The sequence below is a fragment of the Balaenoptera acutorostrata genome, chromosome 2 (assembly GCF_949987535.1).
Source record: "Balaenoptera acutorostrata chromosome 2, mBalAcu1.1, whole genome shotgun sequence".
Taxonomy (NCBI): Eukaryota; Metazoa; Chordata; class Mammalia; order Artiodactyla; family Balaenopteridae; genus Balaenoptera; species Balaenoptera acutorostrata.
The window spans coordinates 164946015-164967818 of record NC_080065.1 but is presented as its reverse complement, the minus strand read 5'-3'; the positions used below and the strand labels follow the sequence as shown (position 1 = coordinate 164967818).

Sequence of the window (21804 nt, the reverse complement as noted above, 5' to 3'; positions counted from 1 at the left end):
ACCACCACCACCACATTCCCAGTGAGACAGGCGGGGTACTCTCCCATGGTTCTGCTGGTTCCACCACAGACCCTGCTAGTCCTCGGGAAAGGCACCAAGCTTGGCAATTCAGGAAAGCTCAGGGCTGGGCAGGAATAGCATGCACATGTCAGAACACATATCCTTTGGTTCAGATCCCATAATGACCACCTGGTCCAGATTCCAAGGAAAAGCTGCAGTTGTACATATAGGTTAGTCTACACGGAGTTCATACCATGTATATGGGTGTATCTGTACATACACAGCCTTTGTAGGGCTACAAACCCAGATTTCCTCCCATTGTACCAAGTGGGGTGCATAGGCGGCAAGAAAGGACAGCAAGAGTTGGACCAAAAAGAACCTCTCTGGGAACGTGAGAGGGACAATGGCAGAAATAAGCACAAACCAGCCTGGGACACCTTTATTACACTCTTGTGGGCTAAGGAGCCCAGGGCAAGAACTCATGGGTTTAAGAAATGGCTCTTTATCAAATGATGTTAAGGAAAAAAAAATACACCTATGTCAGCCTCATTCCTTTGGTCATTACAAAGCAACAACAAAAAAAATTTAAAGTTTTTCATAAATTGTGGGAAGTTCAAGGAACATCTCTGCTCTGTGCCTTCCCTTCCCTCTCTTCTCCAGAGGTGGAAGAAGCAAGTCCTCAGGAGATGCTGCAGTAGCTGGTTGTTGGAGGTTTTTTCACTTTTATTTTCCATAAAAGCAAGAATGAATGAGATCTAGTGGGAATGTCCCCTTCCCCAGTTGGGACAACGGCTGGGTTGGAGGTGAAGAGTCTCCTTTCATTGGAAGGTGTGTGGTGCAGAGGCAGTAGGGAAGGGTGGGCTTGCCAGCAGGAACGTTCACTGCTAACCTCGCGTGCACACAAAGGTGGTGACTTTTGCAGGCAGCATGGTTTCTGATCCTTCCTTAGGATGCAGCAGTCTTTTAAAAAAAATATTGTATTATAATAATAATAATATGAATTTCTCTCTCTTATTTTTTTGTTTTTTTTTTCCATTTCTTTTAGGGATCGGGGTGGAAAAGGAGAGGAAGAAAAAGTGTCATTCGTCTGTTAGGTCCTGAACAAAGAGAACTTCTGTGTGGCTGAGTCCGGCCTCCTGCAGCGTGGGGGGGTTGGGCCACTCCTCTGAAGGGGTGCAGGGCAGCACCCTCCGGGGAAAATTGGCTTCAATCTGAAACTTTTCAGGGCTTTCTTTCAAGGAGAATAAGAAGTCGTGGATTACCTGCAGAAAAAGAAGGTAATTTTCTATTACCTATAGAAAAAGAAGGGCAGTGAGAAAAAGACAAACACACACACAACCATGAAATCAAATATACCCAGCTCTCCCCAGGGTAACTTGGAGATATGAAGTAATCACATTAGATTGAAATTCCACTTCAAAGTCGATCCATTTCACAGAGCAAACATGTCGGGTAGCTCTTTTAAGAGATTTATTACACAGCCCAATGCTAGTCCTACTCTGAATTGACCCATCTGTTTCTTTTTTGAAAACCTGTCTGATATAAAGTTAAACATTTTTAACTTACAAATAATCAAGAGTTACAGAAAAGTTGGAAGCATAGGTACAGAATTTTTTCTTTGAACCAGTTGAAAGCGAGCTACCAACTGAATGTCCCATCACCCCAGAACACTTGTGTATATCTTACAAACAGGGCAATCACCTTCATAATACAACCCTCAAAATCAGGAAACTTAACTGATACATTATTACTGTAATATAATAATGTACATTAAATTTTTATTCAGGCCCCATTCAAGTTTTGGCAGTTGCCTTTTATAGCAAAAGGATCCAGTTTTAAATTGTATATTGCATTTAGTAGTTGTCACCATCTCCTAAGTCTGCTCCTTTTGGCCTGGAACAAATCCTCAGGATTTCCTTGACTTTCATAACCTTGACACTCCTAAAGATTACTGGTCAGTTACTTTGTCTCTCAATTCGTTTATCTGATGTTTACTCATGATTAGATTCCAGTTATGCATCTTTGACAGGAGTATTACAGAAATGATGCTGTGCTCTACTCAATGCATCCTATTCAGGTGGAGTAGAATTTCATTTTGCTCCATTACCTGTGATGTCCACTGTGACCACTTGATTAAGATGGTGCCTGCCAGGCCTCTCCACTCTAAGTTAGTCTTTTCTCCTCTGTTATTAACGAGTATTTTGTGGGGAGGTACTCTGAAACTACGGAGACATTCGGCTCCTCAAACTTTCTTCAATTTATTTATTTATATTAATATAGGGCCATGCTTTCCTATTTTATTCAATAGGTTCTAATGTTCAAACTGTTTCAGATGGAGTCCGAGGAGCCCAATCAAGCTGGCCTCTGTGTCTTTCTGACATGTCTCCATCGTTCTTTGACTAATTCCTTGCTTTGTGGCACAAGGTGTTCCAGGCTAATCTTGTATTTTCCCTGTCCCAGTCCTGGAATCAGCCATGTCTCCAAGGAACCGTGATTCTTCTTAATGGACAATGTTATTTAAAAACCATGATCTAGGGAATTCCCTGGAGGTCCAGTGTTTAGGATTCCACGCTTCCACTGCAGGGAGCATGGGTTCGATCCCTGGTTGGGGAACTAAGACCTTGCATGCTGTGTGGTGCGGCCAAAAACGAAAAAACAGAAAATAAATAAATAACAACCATGATCTAGGTGCTAGGTATGTTCATTGCTGTTGGGGTGCTGATGTTCCCAAGCACTCTCTGTGGAGAAAGCCAGACAATGTGTACATACATATATGCATCTATATCTTTATTTCCCCCTGTATACTGAGAGCCGTAAGTTGATTCCCCTCTCCTCATGTACACCCTCCTTACCTGGTTCTGGATTTAACACCCACCCCAGGACACTTGGGCTCTGACTTCTCTGCACTGGGTGCCCCCACATATGCACACCTCCTTCACTTGATCGAGATCTGACACCCTCCACATAGACTCTCTTCTGTGAGAAAGCCCTCTTCACTCTGGTCTGGATCTGGCAAGGTAAGGTAAATTCTTATTCTCCCCTGTCTCTTAACGCCACACATTAAGAACAGGCACCCTGGATCTGGTCTATGGTCCTCTTTATCTCAAATTCTGTTTTTAACAAGACTCTAAGGGATGTGCAGTGAAGGGCACTGCTAACCTCCTTCAGGTCCATCCCAAAGTTCAGGAGCACCCCATTCAAGTTACCCTTACTTTTTTGAGGGAATCTATTTCTATTTCCTTTTTGTTCCACCTCTCGTAAGTTTATTCCCCTCTGCCTGAAGAGGCTATTGCTACAAATCCATTTAAGGAGTAAATTCATTTTCCTCTCACTTAATCCATTCATGATTTTACAAAATTCTCATATTTTGGTCCATCAACCTTAATCACTTTCAGTTCCTTTGTCTGTCTTTGCAATTTCCATTAACATTCATTCTCCTTTTCTTTTCTTGAGATGCATCAGTTAGACTTGCATCAAGTATTCTTGGTATGAACCCAACAAGGGTTTTACAGAAGGGCAAAATATCTTGCTTCCTTTTCAGTCACTGCTTGACAATACTCAACACTGATACAACACTGGTATTTTCTGTTTATCATTGGCAATGCGCCAATACCATCAGGAAACAGACGAAATCACCTCTACAGGTCCCTTTTGGTTCATAATGGATAGAAAAATGATTTCTGGGCTGAGTATAATTTAGTTTCTCTCTTACATGCATTCATTTAGGAGAAAGTCAGCTGCCACTTTTCTGCCCACTCTTGAAGGCTAGAGATTTTTCTACAGTTTATCCTTGCCTTTAACCCCTGTCAAGAGCTGGGCATCATGCACAAACTTAGCATTTCGCTGAACATTCACTCATTGAGAATATTTATAAAGGGTAGAGCTCACAGGAAGATCACACGAAGTCTGCAAGAGCACTAAAAAACTGTAACTCATTATTCAGTTACATGTTATTAACTCTATGAATGTCAAACGAAAGGCCAGCACTGCCAATACACCTCTCCTCTTACACTTCTTTCTTCCCCATCTGACCCTTGTCCCCATTTACTAATTATTTCTCTCCATCTGAAGTTTTTTTCTTCTTTAAAAAATAACTTTTAGTGTGAACGTATTTAAAAAGCCTACAAGGATTAAATATTTAACAAATGGGTTGGTTCCCCTTTGGCTAAAAGTCTATTCTATTCCACAATTCTAATAGATTTTCCTCCAAAACTCTCAAGAGAGGAAATTTTGGTTAGGCTTTTCATATACAAAATGATAATGAGAGTTTGGGGAGTAAAAGCTCCATAAGCGCTTGGGCATACTACAGAGAAACTGTCAGTGAACATGGCTGCAAGCTAATACCCACACAGAAAACAGTAGTTAGGTAACACATCAAGGAAAGGGAATGAACATTTAGAAACCATCTACTACATGCTAGGTCCTGTGTGAGGCTCATTCATGTTATTCCCAACTAAAAAATACAAAGTTAGAGATGTGAGCACCTTCCCCCATATAAATCAATGTATAAATGAGAGATAAACAAATAAAATGAGGAAGCCATTGTTTCTCTCTCACCAGGATGCCTCACAACGTTTTACTCTGAATTAGCTCTTTGAATCGTCTTACATTCCTTACTGGTCAGTAAGCTCCATGAATTCCAGAACCACGCTTTACTCACCTGCATAACCCCTAGGGTGCCTAGAACAGTGACTGACATACCTTCAGTTTAATGTTATCAGAGGACAGGTTATATTTCCATTTTACATACGGGGTATATCTGAGGCCCTATAAGAGACTCTGTAACTTGTCCAATGTTTTCCAGTTAAACAGGAGAAGTAATGAATGTGCTACCCAGCCGCACCTGACTACAGAGCATCCACATTTCTATTATGCAGTTTATTCTTGATTATTTCAAATGATCAGGGAAATGGCAGAATCTATTATAGTTGTAAACTTGGAAAGGCAACTTACCAACGCTCAGTATAAACAGGAACTTCCTTCTGATAATAAATACCAAAAACAATAGCGTTTGAATGCTTACTGTGAGCCAGGCACAATGTTGAGCACTTTACATATGAACTTAATCCTAACAATCCTATTAGAGAGTGATTATTATACCCATTTTACAGATGAAGAAACTGAGGCTTAGAGATTAAGTAAACTGACCAAGGAAACACATCTATTAACACTGGAACAATGAGAATTTGATCTTCATTCTGTGAGACTCTGAGTCTCTGCTTTTAACTACATCCTTATGGAATGACAAACACTATTTACCTATGGACACCAGATATACAAGGTAGCCCTACTAAGTGGGGCTTCTAATGGGCTGAGTAGAAAGAAAAGAGTGACAACTGCATGCAAGCTGCACATGCACTTATATTCAGTTGTGTAATTCCAGTCCTTCTAGGGCAGCGGGGATAGAGCTTTTTCTACACAGCAAGGGGTTCTGGTGGTATTCTAGAGCCAATGCAAGTCGAGCAGCTCGGAAGAGCCTCCCACCTCCAACACACAAGTCTTTTGTGGGACTTCTTGGTAAGGTATCTTTTCTTCTTAGCAGAGCTCAAACATGATAAAATGAAACCTTAATAACTGCTTTGAGTTGGCAGCTAGACCTGAAGGAACCTACAATAATTCAGTGCACTCTTCTCTCTGCCCCACCTCCTTCCTCCCCTGTTCATCAGAGCAGCAGATATAGCAACAACACTCTTGAGAGTCTTTAAAAGTTTCCATATCTACAGCCCAGACAGCCCAGACTTTATATACACTTCACACAACTTAGGCAGTTCTTACTGTTAGAGACTGTGAAAAGTGGAATCGTCTTTCTACTCGAGAATCATTGGGTAATTTGAAAATGATTTTGACACTTTCAGGGTCATCAGGGGAAGGCTCCGGGGGCAGGCACTCCAACTTCCTTTCCTTCTCCTCTTGTAAATTCTGTAGAGACACAAAGCAAAGGTGAGGCTATGGCTCCAATTAGGGAACAAGGAAACAAGAAACACAATCACATCATGTAGGTTTACTGGGCAGTCAGACGAAAAATTAATGACCAGTATCAGAAGAAAAACTTCTTGGCAAGGGTCAGAAACACCCTAATTCAAATTATATTTATTTGATTACATACTGCATCACATGTATTATTTATTGATTATGTTAAGGTATGTAACTTTTAGAAAAAAGGGAATGACTAAAAGACCCTGGCTATAATCAAGCAGCAATATGCAATGAAACAAGATGATGAATAAAATGTCAGATGAGCTAAACACTGGTACTAAGAATGAATGCTTGGGCTTCCCTGGTGGCGCAGCGGTTAAGAATCTGCCTGCCAATGCAAGGGACACAGGTTCGCGCCCTGGCCCGGGAAGATCCCACATGCCGCGGAGCAACTAAGCCCGTGCGCCACAACTACTGAGCCTGAGCTCTAGAGCCCGCAAGCCACAACTACTGAAGCCTACGCGCCTAGAGCCCGTGCTCCGCAGCAAGAGAAGCCACGACAATGAGAAGCCTGTGCACTGCAACAAAGAGTAGCCCCCGCTCACCCCAACTAGAGAAAGCCCGCGTGCAGCAACGAAGACTCAACGCAGCCAAAAAATAAATAAATAAATAAAATTTATTAAAAAAAAAAAAAGAATGAATGCTTAAAATCTACTGCTGTGAATTAGCATATTGAATTGCTTATTATCTATTTATACTTACTTTTCATGGAACAGAGCTGTTCTGCCTAACTTTTACTTACACTTGTATTTGTTTTAATAAACTTTTTAAACAATTAAAAAATACTTTTTGTGAAAATGTAGTAAATATTAAAATGGCATGGAGAATTTAAATCCCTCACAATCCTATCACCTAGTTTTTCCCTTTCACACTGGAGAAAAGACCAGTGTGGGAGTCAGCAGAAGTAAATAAGACAGGCCCCTCACCCGCCGCCGCCTCTCCTCTGCCAGCTTCTGCTGCTGCACCTCTTCCTCCTTCCGCCGCTTCCGCTCCCGCTCCTCACGCTTCTTCCTCTCTTTCTCCTGGTCAGCCCGGAGAGAGGCCAGGTAGGCCTCATCCTGTTGTTGTCTCAGCACCTGGGTCTGGTTTCGTTCTTCCCTGTGGACAGATCAAAAGCATAGAGGGAAAAAATAAATCTCACAAAGCTCTGTGTTTTCTTATATTGAAATTTTTTAGGGGGTTAAAAAGGTTGACAATCTTGGCAGATGACCAGTTAACACTACCATAAGGGATTCAGATTTTCATGCAGAATGTGAATAAGCCATCTCTTTTCTTACTTTAATTTGGCAGAAAAATGGCAAGCTTTTCCCTCTCTTTTTAACTTTCCATGTAAAACTATCCTTTCCCCCCAGTCCTAACAGAAGTAACACAATATTATTGCCATAAGATGATCAGCGGGATCATATTTTTTTTTTTTTTTTTCGGGATCATATTTTATAGGTAAATACCTTTCTGGGTTACAACATTTTTGTGTATGTTGCTTTCATAAAACCAAAAAACCACATACACACATTTTAGAAGATGTGAAAAATATAGAAACATCTTATTCAGAGTTCTACTAATCAAAGAGAAAACACTGTAACATTTTGGGATATTTCTTTTTCTCTCCAAAAAATTGTGTATGTATGTAGGAGTGTGTGTGTCTGTGTCTATAAAATTAAAAGAGGGCTTCCCTGGTGGTGCAGTGGTTGAGAGTCTGCCTGCCAATGCAGGGGACACGGGTTCGAGCCCTGGTCTGGGAAGATCCCACATGCCGCGGAGCGACTAGGCCCGTGAGCCACAATGCTGAGCCTGCACGTCTGGAGCCTGTGCTCCGCAACAGGAGAGGCCGTGATAGTGAGAGGCCCGGGCACCGCGATGAAGAGTGGCCCCCGCTTGCCGCAACCAGAGAAAGCCCTCGCACAGAAACGAAGACCCAACACAGCCATAAATAAATAAATAAATAAAAATTAAAAAAAATAAAAAAAATTAAAAAAAAAAAAATTAAAAGAAAACATCCCAGAATGTTAAAAGTGGTGGTAGGACTATGAGTGATTTAAAATTTCTTCTGTGCTTTTCTATGTTTCCTGAACTTTCTACATTAATTAATGTACATTACTTATGTGATGGGGGAGGAGTTATAACCAAGTTATAACCATTCCTCATTTTTTACATTTAAGTTCTTTATATCATGCTCAGCTATTTTAAATGACACAATTTACATTCCTGAGCATAGAGTCCTGTCTTTATTTTGAATCACATCTCCAAGAAAAGATGATCTGATGGAGTTATTTAGGTCAAAATATATAAATATTTTAACACTAAATGGACAAGGCTTTTAAAGTTGCCTAACAGAGAAGAAGTCAGGATTTGTGGAGCCCCAGGTAAGGCACCCAAGTCTACAGCTGGTCTCAGTTCCAGACAGGAACTCCCCTGTACCTCTCTAGGCGTTCTGACACCAGGTAAGTCTGGTTTGCATCCATGATAAATGTCAGCTGGTTAATGAGGTCATCAGGCTGAATGAGGCCTTCTAGCCGTCCTACCACAGTCATTCTCCGATCCTTCAACATAATCATGGCCAGGAATGGATAGGTGTTTTCTCTTAAAGCCTGCGAGACTGACAGAAAGAAGACCCAAAAGATCAAGGGCAGGACTTAGGGATAAAACAGATTAATTCTTAGATTTTACACAACAAGCAAGAGAGAACTGCTTTGGTCTCAGTTGGGAAAGAAGGGAGGTGTCATTTATTCCCTGCCTACCTTTTTCCCTCCTAGTTTCTCAATCTTTTTGCTGTTATTGTTATATATTTGTGTCCCTATTCCCAGGTAATTTGATTAGAGTAGGACAGGCTTTTCTGGTGGGGTGTGGTTGTCATGATGATGCTAGGGCAGGCTGTAGAGTTCAAGAACAATGTCTATTTGATGGAAGGAAAAGGATCTACAAAGACTCTGGCTACTGCTCAGCATAATTTTCCCCTGTGTCGGGGTCAAGCCTAAAGGGAACAAGGCTGCAAGTCTCAAGCTTTATGTTACTGGTGAGGATCTCCACCATCATCTTCCCTGTCTTTTGTTCCTCTTATCCAATCCCTTCCTTACCCCCTTTTCCTATGTCCCACCCGCCCCCACCCACTATAAAAGGGCTAGCTTTTCTGTTCTGAAGGAGTTTAGAAAGTGGGTCTTCCAAATAACCAAGATTTTACAACTACAGAGTTTAACCTGTTTTACCTTATGATTTGAAAGAAGAGATTTTAAGCTTCTATTAAAAATATCCTTAGTCTCCTTCTATTTATCACTCCTCACACCCAAAGCCATTAAGAGAATGGCAAAACATATACTGCAGGAACTTATCAGATGTTTAAAAACCAATCAGGAATAACAATTCGGATTCTAGGATGTAGACAAAACATCTGCTGCATCTTTGGTTCTCAGGATTTAGCACAGTGCCTGGTATGCTAGTATATATTCAAAAGTTGCTGTATAGAAGTAGCTGCAAAGTAACAGCATTTTCCTTCACTAGATGCCTTTATATCTTATACTGACTTCTAAAGATATTTACCTCCAGTTGAGAGTTAGTTATAGTCAGCAAAGATCTGAGCTTTCTGAATCCCTATCAGCACTCAGGGTACTCAAACTCATTGTGCAAGAAGCTCTGCTAAAATTGCTGATGACAAGAATAAACTCTTCAGTAAAAAGCTCATTAAGATTAAAGGCAAGCTGCTGGCCAGGACTGGGTATTTTTTAAAATAAAACAGGCTCTGGCAATGGTTAACTGTAATGAATGGGCTAGAGTCTGACAGACCTGAGCTTGCTCCAAAACTTGCTAACCGTATGATCCTGGGCCAGTGGCTTAAACTCTCTGAGCTTGTTTCCTAAACCATAAAGTGGAGGTAATACAACTCCCATCTCTCAGGACTGCTGAGAGGATTGGTCAGCCACAGAATAGTCATGCAATAAATGGCATGTCCTTCCAGATTATTCCAAAGATATCTCAACAATCTCAACGAGGCAAAAGAAACACGACTTACCCCTGTATCCCTCAGGTTTGTTTGTGGAGCATGCCCAGAAGAGCATCCTAGTGTTTATTAGTGAAATAACTTCAGGAGCACAGAGTGTGGTGCTGTGGAGAGGGATGAAGAGGACATGAGAAGAACTTGCTTACTACAAATTATCAGTAGATAAGATCAGAAAAGAGGGAAAAAAAAATCAATCCACTTACCGACAGAACTCATCAGAGTCCTGGTGATCATCTCCATGAAGATAAACCAAAAGAAAGCGAAGCTCCCGTTTGGCATCATTAAGTGCCTGTGAGAAACAGAAGATCACAAATTATGATGATGACTGTGCCTCAAACTTTTAATTAGGCTAAGGGTCCTAATGGATACAGCTATGTATTTAGGAACAAAAGAAGAAATGAGGGAAAAAGCTGAGCAAGAAAACCAGAAAATTCCTGGGCTCCTACCTTCATACCTCTGGCATTTCTCTCCCTACAGAAAGTCCATGCTAACAAGCTTCAATGAAAAAGTTTTTAGTGTTGTTAGGATTTAAATTCTATCAGGCACATGAGAGTAGGCAGGCTGACAAAAAAACGCCCCCTCCCCGCCCAATCACAGAAAAGTCAGCTGTTCCCACAATCTAAAGGAAGATATAAACAGGAGAATCTGACCTGAAAAGGGAGATGAGAATTTTGCCACTTTACAGCTACAACATAAAAAATACTGCGAAGATGAGCCTGATCCAAGGCCACATACCAAGCAGGGATGAGGGACTGAGGGACCCAAGGGCATTTTAAAGAGCATGGGGTTTAAAAGATCCTCAAAGACAAGGCTAGTGTCCAAGATTTCTGTGTATGCTTTTGCATTTGCAGAATCCCAGGTACGTTACAATTTAATTAAGATTTCCTGAACGACCACTGGTGGTCTACCCTCAGGATTACAGCAAAGAGGGTGTATGAGAGGCGCCCATCTCATTCACGTCTATATCTCTAGCACTGAGCACAATGCGTGGCATATAGTAGGTGCTTAATGCTCGTTGAGTGGGGTGGGAGCAGCCAGTGGGAAAAAGCAGATGTGGGAGAATCACAGAAGGAAGCAAGAGTAAGCATTTTTCTCTTTCTCCAGATAGATCCAGGAATCCTGGAGGCTGCAGAACCACCCTCAGGCATAAGGTGTCACTTCTACATTTTTCTCTGGTAAACTAGAGATATGCCCAACACCCATAGAACTACTAATTTTTGCTCCCTGAGAGGTAACAACAGTCGAATGTCTGTGTGGTTTGGGTTGAATGAGATGTGTTGCTTTGAGTCTATGGTCTATCCCCTTATTCAATTCTGTGAGGGATCCAAGACTTAGGCTTTGCCTACAAGGAGCTTACAGTCTGGTACAGGAGATAAGACATTAACACAAACAACTATAAAATAAGGAAGAATGTGAAATTGCTATAATGTTTAAAAAAAAAACAAAACCACTATGAAAGTACAAAAGGAAAGACTACTATTTTAGATTGCAAGTAGGCAGGGTAGGGCGCAACAATTAGGAAAGGGTACAAGAGGGGAGTGACATGAGCTGGTGAAAGATGGGCAAGATTCCAATTAGCAAAAATGTGAGGAAGGCATTCTAGATAGAGGAAACAGTAAAGCAAAAGCAAAGGCACAGAGGTGGGAAAGTACAGAGTATGTTAAGGGAATGGTCAGCTGGAACCTAGGGTATAGGGAAACAAGTTATGCAGGAAAGACCTCAAAAGGAGGTTGGGATTAGATCAAGGAGGGCCCAGCTAAAGGGCTTGGTCTCTTTTTGTGTAAGCAATAAAAAGCTATTTAAAGTTTCTGAATAAAAGAATGACATGATCAGTGCTAGGCTATGCTTTCCTTTGAGGATAGAATCATATCAATAAATTGGCATCTATATGGTTTGTGGCACTGACCTGGCTGTACGTTCCCTGGTAGAAGACAGGGTGTGCCCTCCCATATTTCTCTTCAAAAGAGTGCATAAATGAAACAATGTCCCCAACGGGGTCAGTGACCCGGCTGCGAGGGTCAGGCCGTATAAAACGAAGAGCAAACCTGGGGAGGAAGGAATAAATATCACATGAATCGGCTTACTGTAGTGCATATGGAGTGGGCCAGTTTGTAAAGATTCCTATAGCAGAGCCATGGGCATGGCAGCAAAGGGAGGTGACCAGTCTGTGAGTGGACCATCAAACCTGAGAGTACAGTCTGGCTCAAAAGCCACAAAGCAGCAAGTGTTATACCACTGCCTGTTTAAGAAGAATGCAAATTACTAGAATTATAAATTCCAACACTGGCCTAAACAAATCTTGAGTGCTTTTTGAAGAAAAATTTAGGGCTATAAGAATTGGGAAAGGAAGACGCAATATCCAAAAAGATCACAGGTCAGGCTGTGCCCCCAGACTCTCCATAACAGCACTGTCTAAAACAGCAGCCACGAGCCACATGTGGCTATCTAAATTACCAAGAAAATTAATTTAATTAAATACAATTTTAAAAATTCACTTCCTCACTCACGCCAGCCACATTTCAAGTGCTCAATAGCCACATGTGGCTAGTGGCTTCCACACTAGACACTGCAGATATAGAACATTTCCATCATCACAGAAAGTTCTATTAGACAGTGCTGTTCTAGAACAGAGCTATATCTCTTTCTGGTTCTTCTACTTGCCTCTCCCTTTCCTTTCTGTTCTCCTGGGATTTTGAATTATGAGTCCACCACATTCCCAAACTATTCAAATTATGGACAAGAACTTCAAATCCAAACTTGCAGTCATGACTGACTTGCTCTTCAACAGGGCAAGTAAATTCTGCTCAGTGATTTATGGTTGATAGCATCCATGGAGGAAGTTATAAAATGGATCTAGACAACACTGGCAGAGTTGGAGACCTGGCAGTTACTGTAAGGTTAAAGATGGTACCACACATCTGTTTCTAAAGAGCCCATCTTATCACATTTGTATAGTACCATTTATTTATCCCCTGGGTTTCCATAAAAGGCAAAGGAGCAGGGGCTTGATAAGTCAATGTGCTACGTAACATTAAATAAGTTACTTGGATGATACAGTTGCATTAAAATTAGTAACACATGCCATGCATATTTTTTCCCAAGGAAAGCAAACAATATTCATATACTTGAAGAAATATTAGCATAGAAAAGCTGACTAAACTATGATACCTTCCTTACCAAATATTGAGCCAATTCCTTATCCCCTTAACAAATTCCCCATATATACATGATTTCACTTGGAATTCCTCCTGAGTAATCAAATCAACTCATTGACACAAACATTCCAGAGCAAATTAAAAACAAAGGTAAGAAGCTGTGTATGTGGGGGAGTGATTAGAAATCCTTAAGAAGATTAATGCTTTGATAACTTTCTCTGAAATCAAGTATTCTAGGATTATCTTATTACTCTAAGTTTTCAAATTTTGATGAATGGATAAAGGTTTTAATTTTTTTGTTTCTCATTACAATATATTCCAATGGCCAACACAATTTAGAACAATCAGCTTTTTAAAAAAAAATAGAGATGTCAACTCAGACTTCATTATGATTTTAAAGGTTTTTACATGCCCATTCTTAGGTACTGTCTGATCCTAACACTTCTGCAGCTGCTGGGTCCTTACCTTCAGGCTCTGCTCCCTAGAGCAAGGCAAAGATTAGCCCACATTTAGAGGAAGGTATAGAATGCCCTGTATGCAAGGCCCAGATGACATGTTCTAGCTCTATCTGTTGGCGTGGATGCCCATAAAACATTTTAGTTCTCCATGAAGTCTAGGTGTGGGTTCATCTACTACTGAGTTCCAGACCAGACACCCCAAGTCTGATGTGCCAGCAACCTGGGCCCCTTGACATTTTCCAGCCTTTCTGTAGCTTCCTGTGCTGAGCTCTCCAAATGGTACATGAAGGAATTAAGAAGAAAGGTGAAAGTGTGAAGCAAGGGGGTACACGTATGGAAGGGTTCCAGTGCCAGCAACCTATGGGTTGCCAGGACAGAGGAAAATGTACAGAAGGTGTGTCTAGAATGGTGAAACTGTTATAGGAGGAATCTAGAAGAAAGTGGGTCATCTCAGAGCAAAAGAATTTATTGGGATTATGAGTTGTAAAATGATTTAGGGTAAAAGTTACAAGGAGTGTGAAGCTAGTAAAGATAACAGAGGTTGGAAAGGAAAGGGTGTGAAGATTAACTAGGGAATGTAGGGGGACAAACATGTGGGATAGGGAGGCAGACTTATTCGTGAAAATGATAACATCTGTTGTTATGTCTGAAAAACCAAAAATATTTTCATGCTGTATGAATACTTCAGGAAAAGTATTCAATCTGATGACAAACTGGCAAGCCAAAATTGATAGAGCATAAACCTTATTCTGGTCTATGTTTCAGCTCCAACATCTACCTTGTTACTACTAACACATACATACAAAGGTACATACCTAAATATATCAAGTATTGTATAATAGGTAAACCGGAATGGAAGCATTATCAAGTAATAACCCCATCCAAGCAGCCCCTGAAATTCCAAAAACAAAGTTAGATATCATTCTCTCAATCCCTAATACCTTAATTGCTAGTTAAGATTTTCATTCTTTTTTGTCCTTTTCATGTAATTTCTCCCTCTGCAAAACAAGGTTCCCTTTTCCTGGCCCACCTCATCCTTCTTAAAAACCAACTACCTTTGACCTCACTTCATCTAATACTATTATATTTTTCTTTTATACAATAATGTTTGTATTAAATCTGCTTGAACACTTATTCTGCAGCTACTTACATTAGCTGTCAAATTCAGTTGCAAGTTTTCCTCCCCAAATCATAAATATTCATTCTTTCCTTTTTAGAATTAATACATTAAAATGTGGTATATAGAAATAACAAGAAAGATAACCACTATTGCTACCTTGGACATTTGTATATAAATGACAAATAATTGTATTAACCACAATTATAAATCTCCAAATAGCTGCTAATCTTGGTAATACTCTTATTATTTTAACAGTGTTGATTACTGCTGCTCTTATTATTAATTAGCAAATTATATAGGGCTCTATAGCTTACAAAGCATTTCTTATATGGTATATTGTGTTAATCTGAGACCCTCTGTGTCCATGGCCAGGGAACTCTAGAGCTCTGGAGCTCCATTAGTAGACATTAGGGTCCCAAACACAGTCAAGCCCAAAACAAACTGGAGAAACATTGAACACATACAGAACTACTCCTTTTTTTTTAATTTAAAAAAGAAAAAAAAATTTTTTTTTCTTTTTTTGTTTTTTGGCCACACCACACGGCTTGCAGGATCTTAGTTCCTTGACTAGGGATTGAACCTGGGCCCTCAGCACTGAAAGTGCAGAGTCCTAACCACTGGACCGTCAGGGAATTCCCTAGAACTACTCTTTGAGTCATATAATTGCTCTAGGAATCTGTGCTATTCTACTTCAGAATACCCCAAAACAGCTACTTAGAAACTATTTTTAAAACGTTATCAAGTACTTCACAAAAAGGAGTGATGGAGTAAATTCTAAATCCAAGTATAAGAGGTGAGTGTAACTCCAAGAATAAGAAACTCCAAAAAGTTCTCTGGAGCGTTCACTATCAGAATACACACCTGACTTCCCTAATTTGACTGTGAATAATTTGAAGAGGGAAGAATGCCTCTTTATTCATCTCTAGATCTCCAACAGCAAAATATCAAGAACCTTGGAACACTCTTAAATGCCTGCTGAATTTAACTGAACCACCTCCTTGCTGCTAGCCCTTCAAGACTAATTTCAAAGATATGGCCAAGGCTCCCACAGAGATTACAAGTACTTCCCAAGAAGTAGCTTAAAATTAAGTAAAATGAAGCAACAAAGAATTCAGTAAACACTAACTTAAAAGTGGAAGATCTATTAAACACGTAGCAAACATTTTTAGACACGTAAATACATGTAGATGAAGTGCTATAAACAAGGCACAGAAAACTCTTCAAATAACTGGCATAGAAACAGGAAAAAAAAGGATACTTTCATTGGTTCATTAAGGAATAAAGGAAAAATGATAAACCCAATAAATCTACCAAGGAGCTAGGTCAAGCTAACAGGTTTATATTCTGAATATTTCTTTTGTCCCTATCATACAGAGATCAACATAACCAAGTGAAAGAACTTTTAAGATAAAAAAGGGAGAAATTCCAGCTATGAAATAACTTGCCCTTGGTTGTGGTCTTGAAACAACATAGCTGTAGATCCTGTGGTCGGCTGTATTAACTTGCAAGGGTCGGGATGGTGGTGGGTTGAAAACACTTGGTACACCCTCTTGCTCATTCAATCTGTCCTGTACAGCAGCCTGAGAAGAAAAGAATAGCAAGAGCTTAAATGATGCTCAAATCAACCTAGAAGAGATGAGACAACCATTGCTGGTGTTTCAAAACAGGTCACCAGGGAGTATATATTCATGAACCTTTCTTTTTTTTTTTTTTTAACATATTTATTGTAGTATAATTGCTTTACAATGGTGTGTTAGTTTCTGCTTTATAACAAAGTGAATCAGTTATACATATACATATGTTCCCATATCTCTTCCCTCTTGCGTCTCCCTCCCTCCCACCCTCCCTATCCCACCCCTCTAGGTGGACACAAAGCACTGAGCTGATCTCCCTGTGCTATGCGGCTGCTTCCCACTAGCTATCTATTTTATGTTTGGTAGCGTATATATGTCCATGCCACTCTCTCACTTTGTCACAGCTTACCTTTCCCCCTCCCCATATCCTCAAGTCCATTCTCCAGTAGGTCTGTGTCTTTATTCCCATCTTGCCCCTAGGTTCTTCATGACCTTTTTTTTTTCTTAGATTCCATATAATATGTGTTAGCATACGGCATTTGTTTTTCTCTTTCTGACTTACTTCACTCTGTATGACAGACTCTAGGTCCATCCACCTCACTACAAATAACTCAATTTCGTTCCTTTCTTTTCCCATTGTATGTATGTGCCACATCTTCTTTATCCATTCATCTGTTGATGGACACTTAGGTTGCTTCCATGTCCTGGCTATTGTAAATAGAGCTGCAATGAACATTGTGGTACATGACTCTTTTTGAATTATGGTTTTCTCAGGGTATATGCCCAGTAATGGGATTGCTGGGTCGTATGGTAGTTCTATTTTTAGTTTTTTAAGGAACCTCCATACTGTGCTCCATAGTGGCTGTATCAATTTACACTCCCACCAACAGTGCAAGAGTTATGAACCTTTCTTTAACTTGCTATGGTGGGAGGCAATGTGTGGTGATGGCGCCAGAATTCATACACAGTAGAGGAGTACTAGGAACTTGTCCGGAAGCTCACTGCTTTTATTCAGATGGTATGTGTTATTTCGGGTGGCTGGGATACAAGGTGCTTCACTGTACAAGCGTAAGGAAAACCAACCACAGAGAACAAAGCAATGTAGACCGTGTCCCCAGAGCTGTGCAATGGAGCAATCCTGATGGGTTGGTGTTTGATGGAAGCTTGGCTTTGGAGCAGAGCAACTTAGGTCTGAATCCTAGCTCCAGCACTCAGAAAAGTTGCTTGGATTCTGTGCCTCAGTTTTTCATGCTCAAAATGAAGAAACAATACTTCTCAGGGTTAATTTGAAAAATTAATGAGGTGACCATACACAAAGATTCTAATACAATTCCTGGCAGACAGATGATCTTCAGTAAAAAGTCTCATTCCTTTCCTAACTCTGCCCCTGAAAATGGATATTTGTCCCAGTGTAGTAAAAAAATTTGGCCTTACACAAGAGGAGGTCTGATCTCTGCCTTCGACTTCTGGAGATAATCTATGTCACACCTGATAAGAGTATTTTTGCTATGGGATCCTAGGGTAGGGCTGACCACCCTAGAAAGACCAACCATGTAATTTAGGCTGGGGATTTTGGGTAATGCAGTATCAGTCAACCTAGAGACTGAGTTCAATTACATAGGCAACCAATCAAATGACTCATGCCTGTGTAATGAAGCCCCAGTGAAAACTCTGGACACCGAAGCTGAGGTGAGCTTCTCTGGTTGGTAATACTTCATGCATATTGTCACACAATTGTGCCAGGAGTGTAACATATCCTGATTCCATGAGAGGAGCAAGGAATCTTTGTGTTTAGAACTCAAGACTCTGCACTAGGGCTTCCCTGGTGGCGCAGTGGTTGAGAATCTGCCTGCTAATGCAGGGGACAGGGGTTCAAGCCCTGGTCTGGGAAGATCCCACATGCCGCGGAGCAACTAGGCCCATGAGCCACAACTACTGAGCCTGCGCGTCTGGAGCCTGTGCTCCACAACAGGAGAGGCTGCGATAGTGAGAGGCCCGCGCACCGCGATGAAGAGTGGCCCCCGCTTGCCACAACTAGAGAAAGCCTCGCACAGAAACGAAGACCCAACACAGCCAAAAATAAATTAAAAAAAAAAAAAAAAAGACTCTGCACTAAGTGTCTCTTTCATTAGCTGATTTTAATCTGTATCCTTTCCCTGTAATACACTGTAACCATGAGTTATAATAGCTTCCAGTGAGCTCTTCTAGTGAATTATCAAACCTGCAGGTGGTTTTAGGAACACCTTGAACTTGCAGTTGCTGTCAGAAGCGAGGGTGGGGACTTCCCTGGTGGCATAGTAGTTAAGATTCTGCCTGCCAATGCAGGGGACACAGGTTCGAGCCCTGGTCCGGGAAGATCCCACATGCCATGGAGCAACTAAGCCCGTGCGCCACAACGACTGAGCCTGCACTCTAGAGCCCGCGAGCCACAACTACTGAGCCCGTGTGCCACAACTACTGAAGTCCGTGCACCTAGAGCCCACGCTCCGCAACAAGAGAAGCCACCGCAATGAGAAGCCTGCGCACCGCAACAAAAGAGTAGCCCCCTCTCAACACAACTAGAGAAAGCCCACAGGCAGCAATGAAGACCCAACGCAGCCATAAATGAATGAATGAATGAATAAATAAATAAAATAAATTAATAAATTAATTAAATAAAAAAAATTTAAAAAAGAAGTGAGGGTGGTCTTTTGGAGGACTTGTGTGCCCTCTAACCTTGATAGTTGGCTTTAAACTTTGCCATGTGGCTAACTTCAGGTAGTCCTCTAGGTTTCATGTTTTCAAATATTAAGACACACTTCAATGGGGAAAGAATAGTGTTTCAACAAACGAGGCTGAGACAACTGGATATTTACATGCAAAATAATGAAGCTGACCCCCTAAACCACACTATATACAAAAATTAACTCAAAATACATCAAAAACCTAAATACAAGAGCTGAAATTATAAAACTCAAAAGAAAACATAGGTGAAAATCTTTGTGACCCTGGATTAGGCAATGGTTTCTTAGATAAGACACTAAAAGCACAAGCAATAAAAGAAAAAAATACATAACTGGACTTCATCACAACTCAAAACTTTTGTGCACTGAAGGACACTAACATAGAGTCAAAAGACAACCCCACAGAATGGGAGAAAATATTTACAAATCATATATCTGATAAGGGTCATCTAGTATCTACAGTATATATAAAGAACTTTTACAACTCATCATTGAAAAGACAAACAATCCAATTTAAAAATGGGCAAAGGATCTGAATAGACATCTCTCCAAAGGAGATAAACAAATGACCAAGAAGTATATAAAAAGATGTACTACATTATTAGCTATCAGAAAAATGCATATCAAAATCACAAGATACTACTTCATAACCACTAGAATGACTATAATATAATAAAAGACAGATGTTACAAGTTGTAGGTGAGGATGTGGAAAAATTGGAACCATCGTATACCATTGCTGGGAGTGTAAAATAGTGTAGCCTCTTTGGAAGCAGTCTGGCAGTTCTTCAAAAGGTTAAACATAGTTATCATGTGATTCAGCAATTCCACTCCTAGATATATACCCAAGAGAAATGAAAACATATGTCCACACAAAAACTTGTACACTAATATCCACTGCAACATTAATGACAAGAACTGAAAGGGGAAACAATCCAAATGTTTATCAACTGATGAATGGATAAAGATATTGTGGTATATTCATACAAGGAATATTATTTGACAATAAAAAAATAAAGTATTGATACATGTTGTGACATGGATAAATCTTGAAAACGTATGCTAAGTGAAATAAGCCAGACACAAAAGGACAAATATTGTCTGATTCCACTTATATGAGGTATCTAGAATAGTCAAATTTTATAGTAACAGAAAGTAGAATTATGGTTACCAGAGGCTGGGTGGAGACAGTAATGGGAAGTAAATTGTTTAATGCGTATAGAGTTACAGTTTGGGACAATGAAAAAGTTCTAAAAATGGATAGTGGTGGGACTTCCCTGGCGGCGCAGTGGTTAAGAATCTGCCTGCCAATGCAGGGGACATTCGATCCCTAGTCTGGGAAGATCCCACATGCCACGGAGCAACTAAATCCCTGTGCCACAACTACTGAGCCTGCGTGCCACAACTACTGAAGTCCGCACGCCTAGAGCCTGTGCTCCGCAACGAGAAGCCACTGCATGAGAAGCACACGCACCACAACAAAGGGTAGCCCCCGCTCACCGCAACTAGAGAAAGCCCACGCGCAGCAACAAAGACCCAATGTAGCCAAAAATAAATTAAAAAAAAAAAAAGACGGATAGTGGTAATTGTTGAACAACAATGTAAATGTAATTAAATTAATGCCACTAAATTGTAATGCCACTTAAAAATGGTTAAAATGGTAAACTACATACCTGGGTGAAGCCCGATTTTCTTCACATACTTCAACTAAAACTACATATCACAAAAGATTACAAGCAGAAGTGAATATGAAAATCCAGCTGTTTTCTATTAGGCCAGACAAAAAAGTCTGCAAACATTTATGTTAACATGTAATGAGTTTATTTATTTATTATTATTATTTAAAAAAATTTTTTGGCATTTGGTCTTCGTTGCTGCGCAAGACTTTCACTAGTTGCGGCAAGCGGGGGCTACTCTTCATTGCAGTACGCGGGCTTCTCATTGTGGTGGCTTCTCTTGTTGCAGAGCATGGGCTCTAGAGCACAGGCTCAGCAGCTGTGGCGCACAGGCTTAGTTGCTCCGCGGCATGTGGGATCCTCCAGACCAGGGATCGAACCCATGTCCCCTGCACTGCCAGGCTGATTCTTTTTTTTTTTTTTTTCAGGCTGATTCTTAACCGCTCCGCCACCAGGGAAGTCCCAGGTTTATTATTTTTAAAGTGAATTAATAAACAGAAAAATTTCAGTTTTAATTTGTCATATGGTAATAGATATCAATAGATACAGCCCATATAAATAGAAGCTCTTTGGAGAAAAATATACATATTTTTAGACAGGCACAAAAATATCTGGGAAAAAAGCAAAAGAAATTGTTAATATTGCTATGTTGGGGGTGTAGGACTGAAAAATAGTGGTAGGCAAATGATTTGAGCAGGATTTTTTTCATATTTAATCTTAGGCTTTGTTTGAACTTCATGTTGCTGCAAATGGCATTATTTCATTCTTTTTTATGGCTGAGTAGTATCCCATTGTATATATACATGACATCTTCTTTATCCATTCATCTGTCAAAGGACATTTAGGTTGTTTCCATGTCTTGGCTATTGTGAATAGTGCTGCTTATGAACACAGGGGTGCATGCATCTTTTTGAATTATAGTTTTATCTGGATATGGGCCCAGGATTGGGATTGCTAGATAGCACAGTAATTCTATTTTTAGTTTTCTGAGGAACCTCCACATTGTTTTCCACAGTGACTGCACCAACTTACATTCCCACCAACAGTGTAGGAGGCTCCCTTTTCTCCACACCCTCTCCAGCATTTGTGATTTGTATACTTTTTAATGATGGCCATTCTGACTGGTGTAAGA

At 40.4% G+C, this 21804-nt stretch overlaps 1 protein-coding gene across 1 annotated transcript in view; it reads right to left on the bottom strand.

The window, feature by feature from the left end:
- Positions 1–424: 424 nt before the first annotated feature.
- The window catches only part of FAF2 (Fas associated factor family member 2), a 61313-nt gene continuing 39933 nt past the window's right edge, over positions 425–21804 (bottom strand). The window contains exons 3-11 of the mRNA XM_007169731.3: positions 16146–16280; positions 14396–14472; positions 11874–12012; positions 10171–10256; positions 9980–10071; positions 8395–8572; positions 6903–7074; positions 5776–5919; positions 425–1262 (exon numbers count right to left, since the gene is read on the bottom strand). Coding sequence (XP_007169793.2) covers positions 1080–1262; positions 5776–5919; positions 6903–7074; positions 8395–8572; positions 9980–10071; positions 10171–10256; positions 11874–12012; positions 14396–14472; positions 16146–16280 — 1206 coding nt within the window. The 3' untranslated portion in view covers positions 425–1079. The remainder of the gene's footprint in view (positions 1263–5775; positions 5920–6902; positions 7075–8394; positions 8573–9979; positions 10072–10170; positions 10257–11873; positions 12013–14395; positions 14473–16145; positions 16281–21804) is intronic.